Source organism: Ixodes scapularis, unplaced genomic scaffold, assembly GCF_016920785.2.
Source record: "Ixodes scapularis isolate PalLabHiFi unplaced genomic scaffold, ASM1692078v2 PGA_scaffold44__24_contigs__length_19508400, whole genome shotgun sequence".
Lineage (NCBI taxonomy): Eukaryota > Metazoa > Arthropoda > Arachnida > Ixodida > Ixodidae > Ixodes > Ixodes scapularis.
The window spans coordinates 7,002,890-7,029,838 of NW_024609873.1; the positions used below are offsets into that span (position 1 = coordinate 7,002,890).

At 44.3% G+C, this 26,949-nt stretch overlaps 1 protein-coding gene across 2 annotated transcripts in view; it reads right to left on the reverse strand.

The window, feature by feature from the left end:
- Positions 1–26,949, reverse strand: part of LOC8051298 (adenylate cyclase type 1) — a 368,813-nt gene that overhangs the window by 39,915 nt on the left and 301,949 nt on the right. The window contains exons 3-11 of one of the 2 annotated variants that reach the window (XM_042293121.1): positions 22,089–22,238; positions 14,943–15,061; positions 13,089–13,200; positions 11,630–11,757; positions 7,590–7,748; positions 5,980–6,124; positions 3,712–3,918; positions 1,946–1,986; positions 1,611–1,755 (exon numbers count right to left, since the gene is read on the reverse strand). In XM_042293121.1, the coding sequence (XP_042149055.1) occupies positions 1,611–1,755; positions 1,946–1,986; positions 3,712–3,918; positions 5,980–6,124; positions 7,590–7,748; positions 11,630–11,757; positions 13,089–13,200; positions 14,943–15,061; positions 22,089–22,238 (1,206 nt within the window). The remainder of the gene's footprint in view (positions 1–1,610; positions 1,756–1,945; positions 1,987–3,711; positions 3,919–5,979; positions 6,125–7,589; positions 7,749–11,629; positions 11,758–13,088; positions 13,201–14,942; positions 15,062–22,088; positions 22,239–26,949) is intronic. The other variant, XM_042293122.1, reaches the window with a different exon arrangement.

The following is a 26,949-nucleotide window of genomic DNA, read 5'->3' on the forward strand; positions in this document are numbered from 1 at the left end:
TGCCGCGACTATAATGAGTGCGAGGACTACTTCTGGGCGAGTGAGTGAGGTGAGTGAGTGAACTCACGAGTTCGATGCATGAGGGGCTTCAGTTTGTAAGTTCGGTGAGGGGCGCGAGCTCGTAAGTTCGGCGAGTTCGTTAGTTCGGTGAGAGGCGCGAATTCAGTGAGTTCATAAGTTTGTGAGTAAGTACTATAGAAGGAGAGTGCAGCTGTGAAGGTGAGGGTGAGCGAGTTTTCAACTTTTTATTTTGAGCTAGCTGTGAGTGAATTCGACCAAAAATGCAGACCTCGGCTTATGACCGAGGGCGTTAAAATATCTCGTGATCTCTTATGACAAGAGAACACAGACATCATCTGTCAGGTAGCCATGGAAGAGATTTCTGTATATTTCCTACTTCCATCATTCTATCTTTATGGGCTTGAAAAACTTTTGACAATAACCCTTTCATGGTACATACATTCAATCTCAAATAAATTGCAAAACCTTCACTCTAGTGAAATGCAGTTCCAGAGCCACCTCACAGATGGCGCCAGCGTGCCAGTGTGCTCTTTCTTCGTAGGAGATCACGAGAGCTCGGGCGTAAGCAAACGGAAGCAACCAGAAATAAAGAAACTCTCCCTCAATTCCTTCTTTCCACTTGAGAAAGAGGGAGACCCTCCTCTTTCTTGTGGAGAGTAGCTCAGAAACCTCCTCCTGTGTGGAAAGGAGGGAAAGGAGACAAGGAAACTGGGAACTGTTTTTCTTTTATGGCCTTAGTAGATTCTATAGGTTGGCCTTTAAGGGGAAAAAGATATAACTGAAATCTTCATACCTGAGAAGACATCAGAGTGTAGCACACCTTTTCTGCGATCATATGACCTTCTCCACACTGTTCAATGGCACATTTGCCCTAACCCGACATTGTCAGATGTCTCAGAATGACCGGCTACCTGCATCCGCTCTGGATGCTGTAGTCCCTTTGGGGTGGGACTTCCATCGCTCTTTTAGTGTTACTTTCAGTATCTCAGTTCCCTCACAGCTTAAATATGCCAGAGACCAGTATGGAGCAGTATTTATTTGTCTGAACTCTTACAAGAGCCATGGCATATATACTCTGAATGCAGGAAACAAATCTCTAATCGAAACGTGCCAGCTAAGGCGAATATTTCGAAAGTTTATTACTACATTTTGGATAATTCATTTACTAATTATAATTTTACACTCCTTACCTGATGACCGCCGTGGTCAATGACATTACCACGAAAGAATTGTGTCTTTATCTCAATGTGCTCTTTTCCTAAGGTTTCCCAGTTGTTGGTGAAACACCCCGTATAAATCACAAGCAAGTCAGCAATCCTCTGTTGCAGGTTCAGAAAAGCAGGTCAGGCTCTTTTCACAGAGCCATCTACTCTTTCCAGTTTAGTAGCAGAGCAAACGCTGGAGAGGAGTTGAGAGAAGAGAGTCCAGCATTCACTCTGCTAAAGAGGAAGAGAGGATGGACTTTGTGGGTCGAACTTGTCCTACTTATCTTAACCTGCAACAGAGTATAGATACCCTCTTTACTAGAGAGGGCAGAAAGAATATCATTTAAAGAACTCCTATGGATGAAACACAGAAGGTGCACATACTTGCTTCTCTTTGCCCTTGTCCTTGAACCACAGCGTGACGACGTTGACGTGATTGGACTTCTCCCGATCGACACTGCGGGCCTCGATGGCTTGAGCCAGGTACTTGTTGACGCGGTTGGTGGGCTGGTGGTACACCACAGAGTGCCTAGAGGTGCAACAACACATCCTCAGACGGGACAGAAGTAGGCCAGAATGCCTTTGCTAGAGTTGCTGGAGCTTTCACAAATTAATCAGGCTTCCAGCATTTAATCACTGTAGCAAGTGCGTTCATTATGATGGCAGAGTTGTAATGAATGCACAGTGTGTGAGCCCTTCGCACAATGTACGCAGCTCACCTTTTTTTGAAGGGCTTCCGGAGTTTGTCGGGCATCTTGAGCTGAAGGTAGAACAAAACAAAGCATAAATTCGGCACACATCAGATAAGCTCTTAGCATGAATAACAGAAGCCACATGCAAAAAAGAAAAAAATAGGCTTATATCGACAGCTTGCAGGTTTTGGCCAATATCATACTGGGCCAAGACCTCCCAATGTGTGCGACAGCTGCTGCCAAAGCATGGACCGAGCTCTCTTCTATTTTCTACTTACTTTATACAGCATTATACTCTTTACTATATACTAGAAAGTGTATTTGAAGCCCCATACTATGCCGTAAGCAGCACAATTGATTTGATCCCACTGAGTGTGCCGTCCACCACACAGGGTGCGTGATCGTTAACTCTAACGCAGGACTGGTGCTTCCCAGTATTTTACTCACGCAGGTGGGGATCAATGCAGCACTCATTGTAAACCACCGAGCATGCGCCCATCCAATATTTGGAGATAATCTAGAAAAACTGGGTCGCTATGGAGCCCGGGGTGGACGCTTGGTCTGTACTTTGTTCATTTTAAATGCATAGCATTTTTAGGGCCAGCTTTTAGGGTTTTCATGTCCGCAGATGTAGCCTCAATGACGTCACAGTTTCACGTGATGTCATGACATCATGTGACACCATAATGTCACACTGACAGCTTTACTGTATTTACTCGCATAATAAACACACCTTTTCCCCCCAAAATTTACACATATTTGGGGGGTGCATTCATTACGCAGGGTAAAATTTTTGCATCTACACACCTTGTGCAAATGTCATACAGTATCAGGTACCAACATGAGACGGCAAGGTACTGTGGCATGTTTCCACTGATGGAGGTACACCCACGGCTGGTCGGGAGCGCGCCACAGTAACCATGCTCGATTAATTGCAAACCTTTTTAGAGCGCTTTCAGCGTGCCTTTTTCCAAAAGAAAAGCACCCTACGAAGCGCACTCAGCAGAAAGAACAACGCGACCGTTCTTAGGCCTAACCACTTTCATGATTTTGCTCTCTGAAAGCGGACCACAGACGATGGCGTTTCTGTTGACATCAATGCATCTGATAGGCGAAGAATGTCTGGGGCTGGGCAATTCCTCGACCCAAGCTTCGTCAAGTGTGCGCGCCGCTCAGTTTCACGGTTCATCACGTCCACAACTATGCACTTGCACTAAAATATTAAGGTGGGCTAGCTGGATATGCATCTTAGAAATAAATAGCACGAAGGTCAAAGGCAAACAGACGGAACAAGCGCTATTAAATATTAAAATGAATATTAAAACGACAGTTGTGAGTTAGTGCTTGTCCCATCAGTTTGCACTTGACCTTCGCGCTGTTTATTTCTAATATGCACTTGTAGCCATTACAAGAGTGGCTTGGCTTGGCTTGACTTGGTCTGACCGCTTGTCAGCAAAAAAAAATTGGCTCGGTGAGCTTGGTGGCTAGCTAAGTTGGACGCAATTCAAGACTCGTGGAGCTGAAAATTGGAAGTAGTTCATTACGCGAGGGAAAAAAAGAAAGTCCAGAAGTAGTGTGCTTGCAAAAAGAAGAGCACAAAGAAGCCCTATAAATGCTACATATTTAGAATGCCCTTGGAAAATGCCAAGGAGACAGCCAGTTTTGTTTTTACGCTTCATAAGTAGCGCGTGGGTTCTGACACGGGCATAAGCTCGCTACTTTGCGCCATGCATGTGAACTTGGCGTTAGCAGCAGCTTTATGAGGCTGCCAGTTTCCGGAGAAAGGGCCCCACCTTCTTGCTAGACTGCTTCTCTGCGGCAGCGGAGGCAGCTGCGGCATTTGAGGCAGGGGGCGGGGGCATGGCCATGTTTGAGAAGGGCACGTCCATGCTGTACTTGATGGAGTGGAGCAGCTGTACCACCACATTGGAGACGTTCTTGAAGGAGAGCTTGCGACCGGCCAGGCGCCGCACATGCAACTGGTTGAACAGCAGCGTCTGCTTCCGGGTGCGAAGGGAGAGACAAGGTGGAAGGTCAGGGTCGAGTCCACACAGGGGAGAACCCTAATGTAATACTAATACTATAATACTACTACTGAACGATTACAATAACTGTAATACTACACTGTGATACTACTTGAATACTATTATAGCGACACCATTATAATGCTGCTGTAACACTGTAGTAATCTGAGTACTGTAATACTACTGCGATATCACTTGAATACTGCTATACTACTTGAATACTATTGTCATAGTACTGTGATGTCACTACTACTGTCATTTTACTGTTATACTACTAGCATACTATACTACTACTACTGTAATACTGCTATCATACTACTACTGTAACATTATACTGTGATGTTACTTGAATACTGCTGTGGTACTATTTGAACACTACTGTAATACTACTACTACTGTCCATCACCTGAATTAGCACCATGACTTGCCTACAGCACCTGTATGGTGCAGCAAATAGTATTGACGTTTTAGCTCAGATTATTCTGCATTTAAATTGTTTCTGACTGATTTGCAATCTCACGATTTGTGCCTAATTACCAATGCATCAGATGTTCATGAGCAAAGAAAATAAACAAATGAATGAATTAAGGAATACTACTGAGATATTACTTAAATACTGCTGAGATACTATATGAATACTACTACCATACTGCAACTACTATAATTATACTCATTGTCACCCCAAGAAAAAGATTGAGCATTACACATGCTACGCGAGGTAGTTCTTACCAAGATTTGCTTGTCAGAAAAAAAGAAAATGCTTTTTACAGCGAAGCTGTTATGTGCTAGGATCTGGAAAAAAATCCGTCCATGGATGTTTACAAAAAACTCCCATTTAAACGGCACTCCTTCGTTACGATTGGTTGCGGCAGGTATAATTAAAAAGAGGGGGCAACCCGCGTGAGTCAGCCTTCCTTCGCATTATTAGACAGTGAGGTCCTGATCCCTTGTTATCATCTACGGTCACCGACTTATCTCAGCTAAGGGTGTGCTCTGACGAGGCTGAGGGCAGAATGCGCCGCCGATCTAACTTTCTTTTCTTTCGCTTCCGCGATGCTGATAAAGAGACTCGGGCTCAAACGGAAAAAACTGTCCTCAAGGTGTGCCTCGAATAATTGAATTTAGAACTTGCCCATAACTGACCATAAGGCAATGATCACTTCAGTCACTAAGAATTAAATAAAGACATTTAAACAACGAAGTTGCGTACATGTCTTCATTGCAATCACATGTAAATCATATAGATGTCGTAAAGATAACAGCTTCGCTGGTCCTTCGTCTTCACGTGAATTGGATGGGCTGTACAATTTTTGTACTTGAAACATGTGTGCTTTGATAAAATAGGAGATAACTGATCTTAGATATGCCCATATAAGTATCTCAATTTACCGCACAAAGGGGGGAACCAGTGCTGTTCTGCGAGGAGTACATTTTTTTTTACTTCGCTTCTTGAGGTGGGAATGAGTGTAGGTGGATTTTTTTCACTGAAAGCTGCACACTTTAAAGGTGAGCTGAAGCACCTTTAAAAACAAACCGAGTTAGGAGTGGCCTACTTTCTGTCTGGTGAATGTGACTGTCAAACTCAAATTGGGCCAGATTTAGCGTAAACTGCTTTTACATAAAAAAAAACATGCAGCAATTGCCACAGGGCGTGCGGTGAAGCTCACTGCTGCCTGCTATCTTTCAAATGATGTCATCATCGGCATCTCTGAAAAGCAGCACAAGGTGGAGCTATGGTGACATCTTAGTATGCTATTACATTGTTTCAATAACAACATCACAAAAAAAACTTGCCTACATACACACTTTCACAGCTATCTTGAATTTGGAAAAAAAAAATGCTCCAGCATATGACTTTAAGAACATTTTTGATGCAGTAAAACATTGTGAACAACAGCCTGACATCACTTTCTCCTTTAGCATATCTTACAAAATGAAGCCAGGGCTGGTTTGTGCATTTGCAGCACGACAAAGGTGCCATCCCAGTACTCGGTCGGGGGTCCTACGTGGCGCACAGGCCCTTAAATGAGCTGGTACCTTCCTCCTCTGGATGTTGGGCAAGATGAAGAAGGTGTTGACGTTGTGCTCTCGCAGATAAGCGTTGCGCTCCTGGCCCCGCCCGGGCTCCACTTCATACTCGCCATGCAGGCAGCCCAGCGTGGCCTCCGTGATGTGCACCCGCCTGCACAGCCACATCGGTGCTTTGTCAGCCCCACCACTGATTTAAAGCATACACAGGGCTTTAAAGGACAGATGCAAAGGAAAAAAATATTTTTTTTAGACAGCTTAGATGGAGAAAGGATGTCATAAAACGATTTTACAACGAATAAAAAAAATTTTTAGAGCTACATTTACGGCGCTATACGAATTTGTAGTTGGTGCTCGCAGGACCCGCTGCTGGTCACGTGGTAGGCCCGCGCGCCGCCACGCTGTGTCGCCTGCGTCGCCGCCGCACGCTGAGCGTTGTGCGAACGCCGCTTCAATGCGTTTCTCTGCGCCGCTGTCGCCACCGCCGCACAAGTCCAACTGCTTCAAGGCGCCGCCGCCGTCGTCTTACCGGTGCACGGGTCTATCATGTCTGCTTGCGCTTTTTCAGGAGTTTCCTTTGGGCTCTAAAAGTTACTTATTCATCTTAGTTTTTTGTTATACATCAAACAAAGATGAATAAGTTACTTTTAGAGGCCATAGGAAGCTTCCGAAAGAGCGCAAGCACCACATGACAAATATGGGCCCGTCACGTGATAAGCAAGGGCCACTTTTCCGCGGCGCCCGCCGGCGCGAACTACAAATTTATATAGCGCCGTAAATATAGCTCTAAAATTTTTTTTTCTCGGTTGTAAAATCGCTTTATGATATCCTTTCTCCATCTAAGCTGTTAAAAAAAAATGTTTTTTTCCTTTGCATGTGTCCTTTAAGAGACACGCTGCTAAGAGACACGCTGCTATCCAGTCCTTATTGTAAAATATTGAGCCAGCGCTCACCTGAAATTTCTGAAATTTGTAGATAATCTGGAAAAACTGGGGGAGAGGCCCTTACTCACTCAGAGTAGGAAAATGCAGAAAGGGCACATAATAGGAAGGCCTATACCGCTTCGCCCTGGCGCACTTAGAGAAGCACCTGACAAGCAATACCTCAGTTAGCTACCATAAAACACTAAGCATGTGCGCATGTCACAATAAGCACAGCACACACCCACTACTTTTGCAATGTTCGAAAAATAGCTAGAGAAAGAAATACCGAGGGCCCACCCCACACTTCCAAGCCCACCTAGCCTACCGATATGCCCCTCCTCGTGAGCCACTTCTCCAGGCTCCCCGATGCAAAGCGCCGAGGACCACCTCATTATATGCCCTATCCACATATTTGCTCATGGATCTAACGAACACCCATCACGCAGTTCTTCTAGATAACCTCCACATTTTGGGTGGGCGTTGGCTCCGCATTTTTCTGGCAGGTGGGCTCAGAAGTCTGGGGTGGGCGCTCGATGCATCATTTGCTTTCTTTCAGACATTTCATAAGTAGAATATGTAGGCGCTTGTTGTGACCCCAAGAGCATGCTCAGTATCTTCGGCATTTTACGGCGGCACGCGTCGGATCTCGGCGAACCCAGGTATACCCAGCGAGAAAGTCCAGAGTCAGCCTCTCACCCGGGTACTCCGCCAGCCTCCATGGAGTTTGCCAGGTTGACGTCGTTGGACCAGACGTCGTACTGCCACTTGCGCAGTCCCAGCACCCCGCACAGCACTCGGCCCGTGTGGATGCCCACGCGCATGTTCAGCTGCACGTCTGTCGCCTCCACCACGGACCTGCACACGCCACGCTCCACTCTAAGATGCTGCCCTTCGTCTGACAAAGCAGCGTCTGCAAAGAATGGTTCCTGCATTCGCCTTTGAGTGTGTTCCTGTCTACTGTGAACACTTGTAACCACTTATGGAGAGAGAGCAGAGAGTGGTGCCACCTGTCGGTTCGCCCTGGAACTGTGAATAACTAGACAAAAGGTTTTGTAGTACTTGCGAGATCAAATCTACGTACTATATATATAAGCAATGGTTGCTTATTACATTGTCAAAAGTATTTCGAGATGAAAAAACAATCTGTACGAAATTAGAAAATATATGCAGATTGGAGGTGTCCCAGGGCCACTCAACAGATGGCTCCGGTGCGGTCCCTCTTCCTAAGCGGATGCACTCGGTTGCACTGAAATGCACATGTGTAAACGAGCCTTAACGATAGTTACTGACTGTGCAATGAGATGCATATACAGGGTGTCCTTTTTAAGGCTTTGCAGATTTACTCAAAAAAAGTTGTGAAAGCCATACTATTATGTGCAGGCAGGTTGTATAGCCAGGGGAATTAATATAGGCTGTCACAATAAGCCGAACAAATAACAAAAATTTGTCAATTAACTTTTTAATTAGTGAAAATAAATTACATATTTTTCCAGTGAGAAACTTGCCCGGCATCATTGAAAACCCCTAAATCAGCCATTCCAGAAAGTTATGGAGCATGGGGGAAGCAGGGTGGAATGCTAAAGTAACCCCTCATGCAGCAGGGGCAAGACTACCAGTCCATTAACACTCTTGCATAATTTTTCCCTCTCTTAATTATCATCCACTTTTTCTCACCGCCAGCCTTGTGCATGTTGCACGAGAGGTAACTTTGGCGCACTACTGCGCCTCCCATGTGCTCCAAGTCTTTCTGAATATGACTTAATTAGTGGTTTTCGATGATGCTCAGCAAGTTCCTAATTAGAACCATACGTTTATTTCTGCTAACTAAAAAGTTAATTCACAAATTTTAGTTCATTATTCAACTTATTTTGAGTATGAGCTCCATGTATTATGTCCCCCTGGCAGTATAACCCCCCTGCACAAACTGCATTAGTGTGTAGCTTTAATGGCTTTTTTAAAAGTAATCTGTAAATGCCCCCCCCCCCCCCCCCTAAAAAAAACAAAAAAAAAAAACACTTTGTATATTCTGGCAATTGAACAAGACAAAAGGACAATTTCCTTTTGTATTAAACTTAGAAAATATCTTTTTATCACTTACTAACCAATGAATATCACAGAGGATATATTAGAGATGGGGTTCCAAATAAGTGCCTTTCACAATGATCTGCTGTAAACCACTTTAAGGCCCGCTTCACACAAGGCAATTTCGCCCAGCAACTTGACGTCACAACACCAGCAACACAGGGCGCCCGTGTTCACACGCAGCAACCGAATGGCTACGACTTGCCATCATCATCATGAAATTTTATTTTTCTTGCACCATTTAGACGTACAGCTACGCGCTAAAAATGTGTTTTCATACCTTTGAGTGGCATTGAGAATGCTAACTCATCTTTCTGAAAAGGTTTATTTAAAAAAATGAAAGCCGTTTACAACTCCTTGTAATGCCGAATTAGAGCACAGCTCTTGAGGAGAAGGAGGGAAAGGTACCGAGGGTCACGTGTTCTCGGGGGAGGTCACGTCACCTGGGGGCCAGGTGACCTAGGGGGGGAGGGGTCACGTGACACCCCCCCCCCCCCCCCCTAGGCGACGGCGACACTGCCCAAGCCGGAAACAGGCGCTTAAGAGCTGCGCTCTAAAAACAATGCATTTCAAACCAGAACCAAGTCTTTAGCTGTCATCATCACCACTACAGGGGTGTCACGTGAAAATATTGCGTCCCTGATTGGCTGCCGCCGCTTCAAACGTCTCCAAGTTGTTCGAGTTGCTCGTCCGTTTCGAGTCAGACCCGATCTCAGCGATTCACGTCAATCTAGGGAGAGCTAGGGAACAAGCCGCCAGCAACCTCAAAATTGCTGGAAAAGTTGTCCCATCTGAAGCGGGCCTAAAGGAATGCTCAACCGAAATTTGGATTTTGCCAAATAGGGCTGCAGAAGCGTTGAACGGGATGCTACAAACTCCAAAACATCACTCATACGTCAATTTCTCAAACAGATGGCCGTATTTTTGGAAATGAGGGGCGCGATCAAGAGAGGACTGTGATGTCACTATCCTCCTGGAACAGTTTAGAATGGGCGTGCAGAAGCGGCCTCGCTTCTCTCCTTCTTGGTTCGGTTCACCAACTCGAGGGGACGAAGTGAAGAGGAGAGGGAATGTGAATCGTGACGTCGCATGTCTCGTCGGCTTCGTCAGACGTGTACAATCGCATATCTCTTTTCCAAAAATACGGCCACTTGTTAGAGATATCGCTGTACGAGTGATTTTTTGGGTTTTGCAGCATGTGCCTGATTTCATTAATTTTGACCTGTCCACTATTTGACCTTAGTTTCTAATTGTATTTTATGTCTAGATGACATATTTAATTAAAATGTCAGAAAATATTGTCGCAGATGGAAAAGAATCAACAGGCGTAAAACTAAAGATAAAGGTTTAATCGGAGAACTTGTGCTAGAAACAAAAGAGAGAATGAGCGTCGAGAAAGCAGTAGCGAGCTTTGAGGCGTCGGCATAACAGCTGGCTAGAGCGTGACTGACTCGGCAAGGCCATGCTGGGCTCCTCATCTACCACATTCGGCATCTCAAACAATCGGCCTAGAATGTTCGAGTGTCACAAATTTGGGGTAAGAGCAAACACAAGTCTCCTAGAAGTAAGGGAAGAAGGAATTAGTAAAAGTGATGTCCGGCATCATGCAGTTGCCTGCGTGAGATTCATGCGCATTCCTTTTCGGCCATGCAAGCGGTAATGCCAGTCTGGAAAATTTTTTATACTATATATGTAGAGATCTTGATTCTCGGCATGAATCGGCTGATAAGGTGGGGCTTCTTTAATATAAACAAAATGAACATCTACCAGTGGATGAGTGGATAAATGGGCAAAACCCTGGTATATATTATTGAATAAAAAGTAATTTTAAGAACCAAAGTGGTGCATCATGCTGCGAGCAAAGATGAGCGAGTAGAGAATACAACAAACATACTCTCCTTTGTTTTGATTACTGGAGTGTTTCTGATTGCATTTGTATAGAAAAGCAGAACTACCATAATTAGTGTTTTGTGACAGGAATAAAATCAAAATGAATGCAAAATAGCCGGTTAGTCACTGAACACCTTTTGTTTGCTGAGGCAAAAATTACTGCCTTCTCCCAAAGCGCCATGTTTAATTTGCAATGCCTATCTCCTCCCACTGGTGCAAAGTCTTCAGAAAGCTGTAGAGATGACAGCAGTAATGTGCCAGTGTATTCCCAAACATTTAGTAAAATACTCTAGAATATATTCTGAAAATAAATGGGTAAGTGTCGTCATAACTCTAACAAGAGAAACTTGTCAACTTCTCTGACACATAAATACAGGTGTTTCTGTATGCACATTATCCATAGTGGCGGGGCTTCCTTCTTTTTGGCAGCGATGACTGCGGCCACATTTCAATCTAGAAATTTTGGTACGATGCCACTCATTCCGCTATGGTGCTGACTGACACCACTTACTAAAAAGTTATAAACTTTTCTTTTGCGGCAGATGGTGATGAGAAGAAGAGGGGGTTAGTTGCAGTACTCTTAGTGAATTTAACACCTTAAAGAAACAGGCTCCTTACGCTCCACTCATCTTCAGTACTTGTTACACTTGTTAGTGTTGACCTCAGTTGTCGTCGAAAAGATTGACAAACTAATCACAACTAGCCAAAAAGAGCAATGCGAGCTTTGCGATACAATCGGTCAAGAAAAAAAGAGATGAACTGACGCGATGGCGTCGATCATGTCGAGCCCCATCTCAACGGTGCAATGGGCGTGGTCCGAGCGTGGCTCTGGTAAGCCGCTCACACAGTAGTAGCAGTCGCCCAGGATCTTGATTCGCAGGCAATGGTTGTCCTGGATCGGAAAAAAATATCTCTGAGAACACTGCTGTGTATCCAAGAGGAGCTCCAAGGGTGCAACTGCTGGGTTTGGCTGTCAGTTGCTGCAACGTGAAAAGTAAAATGCTGGGACCACTCCTGAATGCAGTGATGCAATCGCTGCAGGTCAACGGCGAAGTATGTTGGCTGTATAATCTGTTCATCCCTAAGCTGACAGTGCAGTGGAAGCTACACACTTGCTGGACCAATCAACCATTTCCTTTTCATCCCGTGACCCGATTCTCTGCATGTGGGTATGGACAGGACCATGATCATGTGGCAAGGGATAGAAGTATCATTGGTCCTGCAAGCACGTATAGCTTCCACTGCACTGTTGGCTTAGGAATGATTGGATTAGAATAGAACATATTTCTCTAGCTTAAAGGGGCACTAACATACTTTGAGATCCTTGTTCTATGGTCATAACTCAATCTACGAGCTCTAAGCATGCTAAAAAACCCGAAATTACAGCCATGCCCAACCGATTTGCATATTCAAAAAGTGATCAAAGTTCCCGACACTTACCGTTGCCGCAGAACGACAGATGGCACTATCGAACCTTGCTCTATAATCGGCCAAGCATGAATGCATTTTAGGGTTTTTTAGGATGATTAGAGCTCATAGATTGAGTTACGACACTAAAAAGAGGATCACAAAATCACTTTAGTGCCCATAGCAAAAATGCAGGACCAGACATTACTTACCTTAAATGTATTCAACTGAAAGGACAACTCGAATAATTCAGTAGAGAAACATTCAAATCTGGATTAGAGTAATGATCCGCCCAATTTAACCATGGATTCGAGTGGCGCACAATTCCAAAATTTGGAGCAAAATCGAACAGTGTATAAATTTAAACTTCGTTTGGCCCGACTAGACAGTTACCACACTTACTCACAAGCATGCTAAATTGGCCATAGCTACGTGTCAACTTACACATGTGATTCGACACTGCGCGATTTGTGGCACTAGCCAAGAGATAGGATGCCAAACACCAGCACGGGCAATCAGTGGACAGCACTGGCCGGTCCCTTTAAGATCGAGTATTCTTTGTAAATAGTGTAAAAAAATATATACTTGTCCTAAGAAAGGCACGTTACAACATTCTGTTTGCCAACAAGGCTTATGAGCCTTACTTTCTCACAAAGCACTAGTGTTGGCAAATATCCTTATCAATTGGATGCATCTAAAGAATGAAGAATGACAGAGCCCAGAAAATGCATGTTCTCCCAACAGATTACACTGGTAAAGAGAAAATGTAGCACATCAAGTGCAGAAGAGGTGAGGGAGACAAGGTGATGGACTTACGTTGGCAAGTTGATCAAATCGCCCAAAGAGCTCATTGAGCAACCTGACGAGTTCCTGCGCCGTGCACTGAGACGCCAGGACGGTGAAGCCAACGATGTCAGCAAACAGGATGCTGCATGGAGAAGAACCTACATCTTTCCCGACTCTCTTCGGCTGAGATTACAAGGAGGGGTAATCTCTCAGTACCTCTCCTTTCCATCTGGCATATGACCTTTAATCTATGCCAATTTCATAAAATCTATTACAATAATTCCTCTCTGCATACGTTTAAATAGTACACCCTAAATTAGAATATGCATCATCAGTCTGGGACATTCACCCTAAATATCTTGCACCCAATTTGGGATCAGTTCAAAACAAGGCAGAGTGCTTTTTGATATCTTAATATTCTAGGTTTGTTAGCGTATTGCTTAACGTATCGCTAAACTTTGTTTTTTCACGAGCTTTACTTCTATGACTATCTATATCCATCATTCATCTTGCCAGAGGATTGCATTTGAAACACTGAATATTCCTTTCCTTCTTCCCATTGACATCTGTGGACTGGAATGGGCTTCCTAAAGTCATTGTTTCAACACAAGACATCGACACATCTTGTGAAATGTTAACCTCGTTATCTAATTAAACCACTCCCTTATGTAATACCCTGACCCCCAGGGTTCTTAAAGGGGTCATGAAACGCTTTTCCAACTTTTTCCTGTTTAGCTTTCCTCCTCAACTCATAAATCGCGCATTCCACCAAAAGAGTTAAACAAGACGAAAAAGGGGAGACCCCTCTTTCTCGCACTGTCGTTTGTGTAATCCGGACACATCCATTCTCCCCCTAGAAGATTAGCCCGTCGCTCAAAATTCAGACAAAAGTTGCTTTCCCCACCCCGTTCATTCCGAAGCTGACAGTGCTGTTGAAGCTACGTAATCGTTGGGCCAGCCACACTTGCCACGTGAGCGTGGCAAATGTGGCTGCAGAGAATGAAGTCAGGTGATGAAAGGGAGGCGGCTGATTGGTCCGGCAAGCGTGTAGCTTCCACCACAATGTCAGCTTAGGGGTGAAGGGAATAAGTGAGGTCCGGTTGCGTGTGACGTCAGTTTGGACCCGATGATGCGCTTTTGGGACCGCGGATGTATCACAGTGAAAAGGCAGAGAGGTCGCGAAGGGGAGGAGGTACGAAATAGTCCGCTCTGTTTTCAAATTTTCGCACTGAAAGTCAGGCTTTTGACTTTCTACCTTTTTTCTTTTGGTCCACTGAACAATGTGCTATTAGTAAAATCCCAATCTAAAATGATTTATCCCAACCCAAAAATCGTTTCATGGGCCCTTTAAGGAACTTAAATAAATAAAAGCTCAACAAATTAATGATCACATCAACATCTCTTCGCACCTCGACCATAACTGCAAAGCTAGCGTATCCACATGTAAAACTGTCTCTTTTTACAGTTCTTTCATACCCAAAATCTCTTATGAATGGAACCGCCTTCCCCCTTCTATACTGTTGAGACCGGTTATAACGAAGTCAGCGGGAATCAGAAATCACTTCACTATATGCGCTATTTCGTTATAACCGACTTCGGTTAACTAAATGCAAAAGAAAATGGGAAATCGCGATCGCTTCGCTGTAGCCGCTATTTTGTTATAACCGACTTCGTTATAACAGGTCTCGACTATAGCAACAATCAGAGGTTTTGATGGGTTTAGTGCTGCACTTGCTAATCCTTATTCTTATGTCGAGCTAATGTAACAACTTTTAATTATGTTTGTATTCCCAAATTCCCACCCCTCTGTAATGCTTCAGCCTTGAGTGTATAAAAAATAAATAAATAAATAAGTGTGAGTGCCATCGGCCGCCGAGGACCCACCTGACATTCTCGTGCTTTTGGATGTAGATCTTGTGAAACTGGCCTGCCCGTGGTGCTATGATGTCCTCTTTCATTTCCATGGCCACGTGCTGCGGTAAGACGCTGAGCAGCAGTCGCTCCTGCATCGAGTGTTGCCAAGAGGCAAGGGGATCAGGTGTTAAAACGGAGGTTCGGGCGAGTTGGTTGTTCGTGACTGACAAGGAAACAGCACACCCTCAAAACAAGCACTCTAAGCTTTCATGCACACAAAAGAAAGAGCCACTTACACAGCACTCACTGACAACTCTACGTTATATTTACAATTTTCGTTTTCGTCTTTCTTTGGGACTAGGGTATCTATGGCAAAAAATTGCCCTTTTCTTCTTCCTTCTTTTTCCTGTGTTTTTTTTTTTGTAATAGGAAGCTAAACCATAAAATTATTGTATGGCGAAGTACTCTAGTTCTCTGTTGGATAACATTATGGAAAGAGTGCTGACACATCTCTCCTTTTGCCTGGCAATGTTCTCTGCTTCCATGATTTCTCTTGTCAGCTTGTCGCAGTTCCTGCCTAAAACTGTGCATTTCTCCAGCTGCGCTGTGCAGCCACAGTCTCGGCAGTGAATTCCCAGGTGTCCGGAGTTCTTGTTGGCGATAGTGCAGTTGTGCTCACGAAGGCGATCGTTGACGCACCGTCCGGTCTGTCCTATGTATTGCCGTCCACAGGATAGAGGGAATGTTATCCAACAAAGAACTAGAGTACTTAGCCATACAATAATTTTATGGTTTAGCTTCCTATTACAAAAAAAACACAGGAAAAAGAAGGAAGAAGAAAAGGGCAATTTTTTGCCATAGATACCCTAGTCCCAAAGAAAGACGAAAACGAAAATTGTAAATATAACGTAGAGTTGTCAGTCAGCGCTGTGTAAGTGGCTCTTTCTTTTGTGTGCATGAAAGCTTAGAGTGCTCGTTTTGAGGGTGCGCTGTTTCCTTGTCAGTCGGGATCAGGTGCTCTTCCTTGACAGCATCAGAGAAATGTAGATGACCTTATATCCTTACAAACAGCGAAAGCCTGCACTGCAGAACCCTGGGAACCTGGCTGCAATTCCCATCCCTGCCCATTTCTATCCAGATAAGCATCATACTGACGTGTGTTTGCGCAATCACTACTGTGTGATGCACGCTAAAGTCCCCAAGCTAGCAGTGGTACTACACCGGCTAAATTTCTCATAGGCAGCATGCTACAATGTTCAAGGTTGTGCTGTCTAAACATCCAACATTTAATTTTTTTCTTTTACTTACAAAGGAGTGCAATAAAGTTATTAATACAAGTCATTTTGGAGCAACTTTGGGAGGAACTAAAAGTGCATTTTGGAGTAGCAAAAAGCTTTTGGAGCACAGGCATATAACTTGTTTCATTCACTTCTCTGCAAATAATCTGTTATGAGATTAATCTGGTGGCCGATCCAACTGAAAGACAATGCCTTCTTTGCTTTCTCACACATGTGCAACCACTCCATTAGTATCTACAGTTTATAAACTAGCTTATTTTTGCTTAAAGGGGTACTCCACCGATTTTTTGAGCTACCTCAACTAACTATATTTTCTGACTCCCCGGCCTTTAGCCTTTCCGGTATGCTATTTAGCATCGCGAAATTCATAATAGGTATTGTGAAATCGGCAAATGAAAATGGTGCAAAAACCAATATTCAAATATTCGCGCACTTTTCAGTGCCGTAACGTCGGTGGCAGGCAGGCTTGCCAGTCGAGCAAGTAGTCTAAAAATAGAATATGCCAATTATTTGTTCCGTGCTGGAGCGCGGATACGGGGGCAAGCTTCCAAAGCACTCATTTGACACCAAGAAACTGCTTCAAATCCGTTGGGAACAACTTCTGTAGTCCAAAAAGTTAACCCCTGCCTTCCACTGACGTCACTTTGTTGTTGTTGCCAGTAGAGACTTTCAGTTTGAAAAACATGGTGAAGACCAAAACTGTAAATTCAATAACTTTGCAAAAAAACAATATTTTGACCTAATATTTGGGATACTATTTTAGCAATGTTTATTGGTGTCTTTAGCAAAATTTCAAGCAAATCGGAGACAATGAAAAAAACGGTGGAGTAGCCCTTTAACAGGACCAAACGCAGCAGTAAACAATCTTGTGACAAGAACCATCTTTGGGGCTTAAAGTGGCCGACTGCAGCAGTCAATTTTTAGACACACCGAGTGATGAAGGACTAGAACATCTGTGAATTTTAATGCAAAAATAAAACTTAAATCAAATTAGTATTCTACCAAAATGTTGATGGAATAAAGCAATCATGAGAACAAAATTAATGCTTTGTTTAAGTTCAAAAAGTTGCAATAAATCTAAACAATTCTTAATCCAATCAAAAAAACTTTTTTTTTTGTCATCATTTATGCATTATTGGCATCTGACACGTAGAGTATTATGATGATGTAAAATCAACATATGGGCTATAAATTTCACTTACAATATCCAACTGAACTAATACGGGTTATTCCCAAGCTTCCATTTGTTGACTGCTAAAACTCACTAAACTTCAAGTGTACCCTTCACTAACTGTGCCCACAAATGATTGGAGGTAGTCATGTGCAAATAGTGGATTTTGAGTTAGAAGTGTATTTGAAGCAAATAGCGATTTTGGCCAAATAATGTTTTAATCAAATATCGGATAGTTTTTCTCCAAACCTTTCACTATTGTACTGTGCTAAATTTAAGTGAAAGCCCAGATAAACTTGAGAGGGTTGTTCCCAAGCTTCCATGTATTCATTTCTAAGTTAAATTAATTTCAATCGAACTATATTTATAAATTGTAGCCCCAGAAAGTCTAATGCCTGATTGGGATAGCAAGTAAATTACACTTCTGACATAAAATTAAACCTAGAGATGCCCAGCTATCATCGAGATTTATAAATTCTCTTACTATATACAAATACCATTTTTATATCTAGAATTTTAGAAAAAAAAGAGACAATAATGAATGATGAACGCAGGTTGTCAGGACATCTCTGACTAACATACTAATGCATAATATCCAGTTTAATTTAGAAACTTTTACTATAGTGTAGATATCAACATTCACGGAGTTCCAGTTTCTTTCTAAATACACCAGACACACGCGTGCACCATCCCGTTTCGAAAGTGTGCTTTCCCCCCCAAGCATACGCACTGCAATATTTGTACTTTTCAAAGTGATTACTGCGGTAGGTTAGCCCCGTTGAGTGCGCTTTTTGCCGTGCACCGGTGCATTGCGGAAAAGCAACACCCTCAAAAGCGAGCTCTGTGGGAGTTGCTTCTCCGCAGTGCACCAGTGCTCGGTAAGAAGCGCACTCAATGGGGCTAACCCACCGAGATCAACATTCCGAAAAATACGAATATCGCAGTTCATCTGGAAGCGAATATTGAATAGCGTATAATTCAAAACTACCATTCGAAAATTCGAATATTCGCACAATACTAGTTGGAGGCCTATGCAAGGTGTCTTATTTTGAACTTAACAATTCTTCTAAAACAAGCAGTGAAAGATGCACTAATGTGATTCGTACAGGTGAGTTGTATGGCCAGGGGGACATGATATAGTGGGCTAATCATCACAAGTTAAATAATTAACTCAAACTTGTTCATTAACTTTTTAACTAGTGGAAAAAAATGATTTCAGCCCGAAACCATGCGCATCACCGAAAACCACTAAATCAGTCAAATGTAGAAAGATTTGGCGCGCGTGCTTAGTTTTTCTGGGTCCCGAATATGCATCGAAATTTAAAGTTTTCGCATCGCCAGCTTTGCGCCTGTTGCACAAGTGCTAACTTTAGCAAACCAACGCGCATCCTACGCGCTCAAAATATTCTTAAAATTTACTGATCCATTGGCTCTCGATGACGCTCAGCAAGTTTCGAATTAGAACTATGTGTTTTTCACTCATCAAACAAGTTAATGAACACATTTTAGGTTATTATCCACCTTATCATGGCGGTTAACTCCCTATATAATGTCCCCCTGGATGTACAGCTCACTTGTAGAGTCCGCATTTATGTAGCTTTCGCTGCTTTTTTTTTTTTTTTTTTTTTTTTAGAAAAATCAGTTGGCACAGAAATTAAACCGTACAATGCAGCCCAACTATGCATAATAAAATGTAGCTAAAAATCCATCCTTTATAACCTTCTTGCTCAAATCTCAAATTAAAAATATATATATATATATATATATATATATATAATGACCAATTAAGCATGCAAGTAATCAAAGTATTACAAGTTGTCACATCAGCATTCACAAAGTTCCTCTTCGATTAAATCCCAATCTGGAAGAATGCTTTTCCCCGCGACGTCGAAAAGTGATACGCGGAACTGCGATGTCTACTCCGCGGGTGTCGCTTCTCCACAGTGCATCAACACGCAATGAGAAGCACACTCAACGGGTCTAGCTAACCTGCTCAAACATACTACGAACAATGAGAAAGATTGTGGGACCACTGAGTATTGTTAATTGATAAGAAGATCACATCGACTATTGCGTTATTCAAAATATTTTTTTATTCACACAATACTACATTGTAACGATTCGGCAAAAGTAAATTGAAGTGATTGAAGTTGCTGAAGTAAATTCCTCATATTAACGAAATGCTGCACAGCCATGTTACAGTGCAGCCGTTATCACTACTGTGTGGTGCACGTTAAAGACCCCAGGCTAGCGGTTGTACCGCACTGGCTAAATTTCTCATCTACAGCTGGGAGACTCGTCGCCCTTGTGAGGCAGACCAAGTTCTAGGCTGTATAAACACACACACAACCCAATTATTAGTGCAGCCGTGTGCTTTGAAATTAAGTGCGTGCTAACAGCGAAAGTTCGCCAGATTCCTCCCGCACCGTCAAAACAGTGTTTCACGGCAGACCATAAGTTGCTTTACATGCAGCTCGTGCTGATGGCGACATGTGAATACCTCCTGTACGCTCGTCTATGCCTACAGGCAGTGAGAGGTGGCCTCACGAACAAGGGAAGCGGGGGGGGGGGGGGGGGGGGTTAGTCCTCTTCGCCCCCCCCCCCCCCCTCCCTCTCTCAGAAATTGAAAATATTTCAAGTGAACAACATGGGGGAGGGGGAGGAAAATCTCCCAAATAGTTCCGACACCCCTGTCAGTGATCGTAAATTCGAGCGATAGTGCCAGTTCATTTAGCCGCAACAAAGGAATGGCCGGCGCTGTCAAGTTCAACCCAGTGCGGCTCCTTACATCTCTCTGACACTAAGAGCAGACACACTCGCGGTCCATGCTGTCAGTGTGAGGCAACGTCAACCCGCTCATTTTTCTTTGGACAAGCCAGCCGAAAGGAAGATAAAGCAAAACTTCCCAGCTGGATAAAAACAAGAAGTGCAGCTGTATTTCGATGTATCGATCAAACCGTCATGTGCAGAATTGCATTTTATGAGGAAGGCAGCCGACGCTCGCTTTTAATACTACGCATCATTTTGGCACGGGCCGCCGCGTCTTTTCGAAACGTCGTCGTTTTCCCTTTTTTCGCGACGACACCGAGAGGCTCTGTTTCACCGTAACTTGGCAAACGGTGAAGGCTGGTTCACGTCCCAGCGAGCAAATCAGCGCGTCAGAGGGAGCCACCTGATTATATACCCTATCTGACTATAGTCGGTGACAGGTCAAGAACAAAGTGGAAGCTCCTCCCACCTCTTTTCACTTTAGTAGCGCGAACGCCGGAGAGGAGGCGAACCCCTCTTCACCATTCGCTCCGCTGAAGTGGAAAGGGGTGGGAGGAGCTTCCTATTCGTTCTTGACCTGCCAGTGCTGTCAAAATTACGGGCGGGGGAGAGGGAAGAAGGCCGCTTTTGCACCAATATTGAGGATAAGGGAGGGAAAAGAAACATCCGGGACACACACAAGAGGGTGAGAGGGAGCTCCTCCTTCCCTTCATCTCTAACTGCGCGTGCTTCGCAAAGGCTTGACTATCAGACAATCCTACCTACGCCAGCAGCAAAATAACTTTTTTTTTCTCTCTCTCTCTTCTTAGAGGGAGGGACAAGAAACAAAGAGTGAGTTAGTAAAAAATGACAAAGAACATGTGTGTGTGTGGGGGGGGGGGGGGGAAGTAGCACTAATAGAACAAAGAGTGATGATGAATATGTTATCATCTAATCTTCTATATCTCTTCGGAAGTTGTTCAGCAGATCACCCAAAACGTTTTCTGTCCACCCTTCCATTCTTTTTACTGCCAGCATCGCTAGCCTGTACAGGACCTAAGTTACTGTTATTGGTCGGCATGATGTTATGCTATCCTTCTTTCCCTTGCCTTTATTTATTCATCTGATTCCGCCGTTTCCAACCGTTAAGTACCTTTCCCCCCATTATTATTTGATCAGTTGCCTGTCTTTAATTTGCTCTTTGTTCCTAGTGTCTGGACTAGTCTCGTTCCTATGCAATCTGGGCCTGTCGGCGTTCCAGCCGGTACTTTACTTTCTGCTCTGTCCCATTCCCCCGTGGTCGTCTCAGTTGTCTCGTTTGTGTTCTCGTCTTGTGCCGTGTTGCTTTCTGTGTTCTGGCCAATCTCGTTCAGTTCAAGTTCTGCAAATGTTGCCTCAATGGTTCGTCTAATAAATACCCTCGACTCCTCGCCTTCTACACTTATCTTCTCGTGTATGGTTAGTGAACGACGGAACCCTTCTTTGCTTCTTCCTGCGCATTAATGTGCTCCCAGAACCTCTTTGCTGCATTCCTATCGCTTTGATTTCCCTCCATCATCCACTTTACTCCAGCTCTTTCAATCCTGGCCTGGACTAGGGCAAATGCCTCTCTCTTTATTTCCTGAAACGAATCCCATTTTTTATGTTATTTCAGGGGGTGTGTCCCCCCTTTTCTTCGACCCTTGAGGCCTCTTGTTGCCCTCCCCTCCCCTCCTCCCCCCCCCCCCCCCCCCCCCCGCCCGACCTCTCTCCCACCAGGTTTTCGGTGTGTGTTTTCTTCTTCCTGTTTGTTTGATTTTGCCGTCCTGGCTACGTCACTGTCGCTGACGACGGCGGTTTTTGACGTGCAGTGCGCGGTAATGACCCCGGGCCGGAGACGGGCGGGGGCGCGGATTTCGAACCTCGGCCGTGGGGGGGCCCCGGGCAGTGTGTCAGAATGGCGGGAGCTGAGAGACTGACCAGCTTCTCGTTCTCGTCCTCCATGTCGAGGCGGGCGTTGATGCAGTTGCGCGTGTCCAGGAAGGCCTTGCGCTGCGCGTGCTCCATGATCGAGTGCACGAACACCCCGACCAGGTGCACGCACACGAACACCACGCCGTTGGCCAGCACCTGCACAAGACACCCTCGTGAGAAAAAACATATTTTCTTTCTTTATTCTTTTACACAGAGCGTGGTTCTAGGGCTAAGGTTTAATAAAAAAAAAAAAAAAAAAAAAAGTTCACAGAAGTGTGACACGTAATTTTCCCGCTAAATTTAGCGGGCAAATTGAACCGGTGTTCGTGAAAACGTAACACGTAATTTCCCCGCTAAACAAAGCCAGGTTTTTCCCGCTAAGTGTAGCAGGTAAATTGAATAAAAGTACAGTTTCAGGCAACTTCAAAAACTTTTCCCGCTTTCTTTACCGGGGAAATTGAAATAGTGTATATTTACGCGGAATTCAATGTTTTCCCGGTCAATTTAGCGGGGAAATATTTTTAACAGCAATAATCGATGAACCGTAAGATTCAGAAAAGAATTCCACCCCACATTCGGTGCATCCCAGAAGTGAGGTCAAACACCCCTTCGATTTCTTTCTTAATGACCGGGTCAGTGACTGCACTTTCGTCCACAAAATCACTCATGATCGGGCCATTCATCAAGGCACGACTCCTAATAGACCATTTGCTATATTACCCAAGCATCGAGGAAAATGCAGGGATTGGTGTTCCACGCGCCACACGCGCGCGCCTTCCCCGTATAAAACATTACGAGTAAATAACCAAAATAAAGCGTTGACGAATGCGTTTGCAAGATGCTATTTGTTTTAGGTATTTGCTTTAGAAAAGTTACAACTACTGCTGAGGCCAGCACGTGTGAGCCTCCTCAGCTTTTGATGTGACAACGTCTCTTACCCAAGGAGCCAGAACGCAATTGTTTTCGTGTCGTTATGTACTGTCCTTGACTCGATGCCTCACTCGTTTAAAACACGCCTATTCACTCCCCTTCCCGGGGTGAAACGGCGCGCTTTCAATGACCCGTCGGACTCGCTGTTGCTAGCAGACGAGTCGTTCGATTGAGTCCTCTCTGGTATCATTTCGGAGCTGAATAGACATACACTCCACAATAGGTGCTCAGGTATTACGTGCACGCTGACATGACGAAATTACGGTCAGTGCGCGGGCGAGTTGTTGGGAGTTTACCACCATAATTTTAACCCAAAACTAAAGCAAACACACACACACACACACACACACACACACACACACACACACACACACACACACACACATATATATATATATATATATATATATATATATATATATATATATATATTACAGTGCAAGAGAAAGTAACAGGGACAGACAACGTCTCTAAAGACGCAGTCTGTCCCTGTTCCTTCTCTTCCACTGTAATCAAAAGGAAGAAAAAAAATCCTTCTGCCCCAGTCTCGGGTTAAAATCATCATGGCTGACATGATGTAACTTATGCTGCCATCTTGTGACACGTCATGCATGTATTTGATACTTGTGCTTCATTCCATTAATTCCGTAACTTACAAATAAGTATGTCACGTTGGATACATGCGTTTCATTTCAAGACTCGGCACGTCGACGTTGTCACGCCTAAAACTTTTTGGCCGTGTCCTATACAGAACCTGCCCTTCGAAGTGCTTGAAGTGTCCACTTTGCCTTCCCACTTCTGTGCAAGCTTTTGTTCGTATCTCAGCACAGAGCTAGCTGTTTAGTTGTGTGTGGAAGCACCGAGCACGCCAACGAGATGCTGAGTGACGAAAGGTACAATATGAACTGCCGCGCATGGCTATTTTAGGCAGGGAATCAAAGGTAAACCAGATACAGTCCCCGCCTGAGTGAGAAAAGCAGGACGTGTCTTCAGAACGGCCGGCCTCCAGCACGAGCTCCGTGCCTTCCGCCGTGCTGCGCGATATACGAGATACCGAAGCATTGTCGAAGGCAGAAAGCTCGCGCTGGAGGAGCAATGAAGCTCTCCCAGACGCTCTCAGAATATTCCAGCGAAATCGTGTTAGAATAGGATATTTTTGAGCACCCAAATTGTTGTTTCCTCAAAGTTCGGAACGATCGCAATAAAACTCCAACGTTTTCTCGTTTGACTATGAGCATGAATTACATTTATACGTAGAACCTCGTGCAAAGAAAAATCGGCACTTGAATTATAACTATGCCATCTTAAAAAACATCCCAGCCGAACTGGTTCTTCTCAAGCTTTCTCCGCTCCTCCAGGTAATGTACGTTTAATTTACGCTATTGACTGTGCCATTCAACGGATGGGACCAACATAAAGATGACAACAACAGTGTTGACATAAAAAATGAGTCTACAGAGCAGCCCGAATAAATCTGGAAACGCTAAAAAAACCTTGCTCCTATGAAAAAAAAAATATCGTAGGAATATTGCCGTTTCTCATACATACTAGACGGTTTTATTTATAAATTTCACTGCCAGATAGAGTCGTTACATAATCACTCACCAAGTTATTATTGTTATTGTTAATATACTCGGTGCTTTCGTTTGTAACGTCCAGATCTGGAGGAGTGCTTTCCCCTTAGCACGCGGGAGCGTTGCGGGAAAGCAAGGCACGCAAAATCGTGGTGCCTGATTCGCGGTTGTCGCTTCACTGCAATACACATGTGCGCGGAGAGAAGCGCACTCAACGAAACTAACGGACCACTAAATTGAGAAATATTAGGAAACTTCCGACTACTGAGAGCGTTTGATAGAGAAATCAAATCGAGTAGTACATTATTTGAGGCGCTCATTAAGAGCTCTGAACATTCGAGCAAGCTTACCGTATTGATGCGGCGATGCAGCGGGGTCTGCGCTCTCTCATATTTAGTATTATCAAAGAAGAATTAAATTTCGGCGCAATGTTGGCCGAGGCGCTAGTTCCTCGCATTTTGGCGAAATGTTGCAGAATGCTGCAGGGTAAGCACTTTGGCGCGAATGGCGCAGTAATCGTATTACTGGGACGCGATGTACGTGGTTATAAACATGGCTCGGAACTAGAGGTTCTCTCGGGGCACCCAATAAATATTTTTGGGAGACAGTTTCGCGGGGTCTAAAACTAAACTAAAGTATAACCATGGCGCGAAGATCGCCAGTCAGCCAAGCTAGTCTACGGCGGCCACGAGTCCATACTTCTGTCAGCAGCCTCTATACCTAAGCTACCCTGTTATCGGGGTTGATTCCCCCCCCCCCCCCCCCCCCCTAATTCGGTGTTTTTCCGCGTCAATTCAAGAGAAAGAAACGAGGCAAGGAGTGGAATTGCAGAAAAAAAGGTATAGATAATGAGTCCTTTCTTACGAAGCTCGGGTGTTTCTTATTCTAGGACAGCTTCAATTCAAGGTCTTTCGTTTCCCACCAATTTCGACCAAACAGGCTCGGGGGTTACTATTCGGGGTCTATCGGTACAAAAACACGGAAGCATACTTCTATCCTAGCTGTTTTTGAACAAGCCCGCGTTTCCTCATACCAGGTGCGGCGGGCACCGAGCGTGCACAGAAACCAGATTCGTGTGCAGCATCCGCGCATGCGCCGACAGCAGCGCCACCGTAGCAACGTGATGTTAAAGCCACGGGTTGTTCTACACACACACACAAAAAAAAAAAAAAGCACACACGTTGGCGTTTTTTGCGCGATGTTCTCGCTTGCCGCGCAAAAATCCTTCCACGTATTTTTTTGTTTTTTATTGCTATGCTACGCAGTTTACTAGTTCAGTGTTATCGTCATCTCCTCCTCGAGCCGAGACACGCTCGTAAATTACTCGTGTCTCCGCGTTTCCCCCCTTTGCCCGACTAAAAGAATGCTTCCGCCTTCCGCGGCGCTAGCGGCCTCGGGGAGCGAGTGACCCGTGCCCCCTACGTCGCGCGCCCACGTACGGGCTATTTTTCTTTTTCTCACAAGCTTAAGGGTGTAAATTGTAACACCCTTGAAGGTGCAAAATATTCCCTGATAAGGGTAGTTCTTTTTACGCCCTCAGAGGCGTAAAGAGCCGATTTACACCCGTAAGCCACGGTCACGCCGCTCGTACACGTCGTACGACAGACACGGTGACCGAACTGTCTGCGGACAGAACTATTCGATGCATGTTTCACGCATATTTACGCTTCCAACGTGTATGCAGACAGTTTTTGTATCGTCATACAAGAAAGAAAGACGCCTTAGTGTTTGCAGACTGTCTTTTATAGGATGGGTATGCGCGGCTCTAGAGAGTGCTCGAGACGGTTGGAAATGACACGGCCGTGTGCGCCAGAAGAAAAGTCGAGACCGGACGTCCGCAGCGGCCCCTAGCAGCGTTCCTCGCAAGACGCGCATTTATCAATGTCCGATCATTAGATATACAGCGGCAATCTCTTTTTTATTATTCTTTTCGAAAGCAGCGTTCTTTAAAAGCCACCCAGAAACATACGCGAACAAAAGTGGCTTTGCACTGCGCCGTATCGTCACGTCGAGCAATTTACCGAGACGGATATGGTAATCACGAGTTCATTACCGAGAAGAAGAAAAAATTTACTAAAAATACGATCAATAAATCGCAATTTTCTCGCAGAGGGCGTCTTACGTTTATCTTAAACCCGCTAAAAACAAACGTAAGCCATATATATTAATTGTCCGTGATATATAAGGCAACGAAAAAAAAAAAAAAAAAACGAAACAGAAATAAGATTTCGCAGAACATTAATACCGAGCAACTTATTAAAAACAGGCAAAAAGATTCGATATTACTTAATAATTAAAACCAAAAATTTAAGTCGCACTGCAGAGAGCTTACAGATCGCTTCTGCTTTCATTTATTAATAACT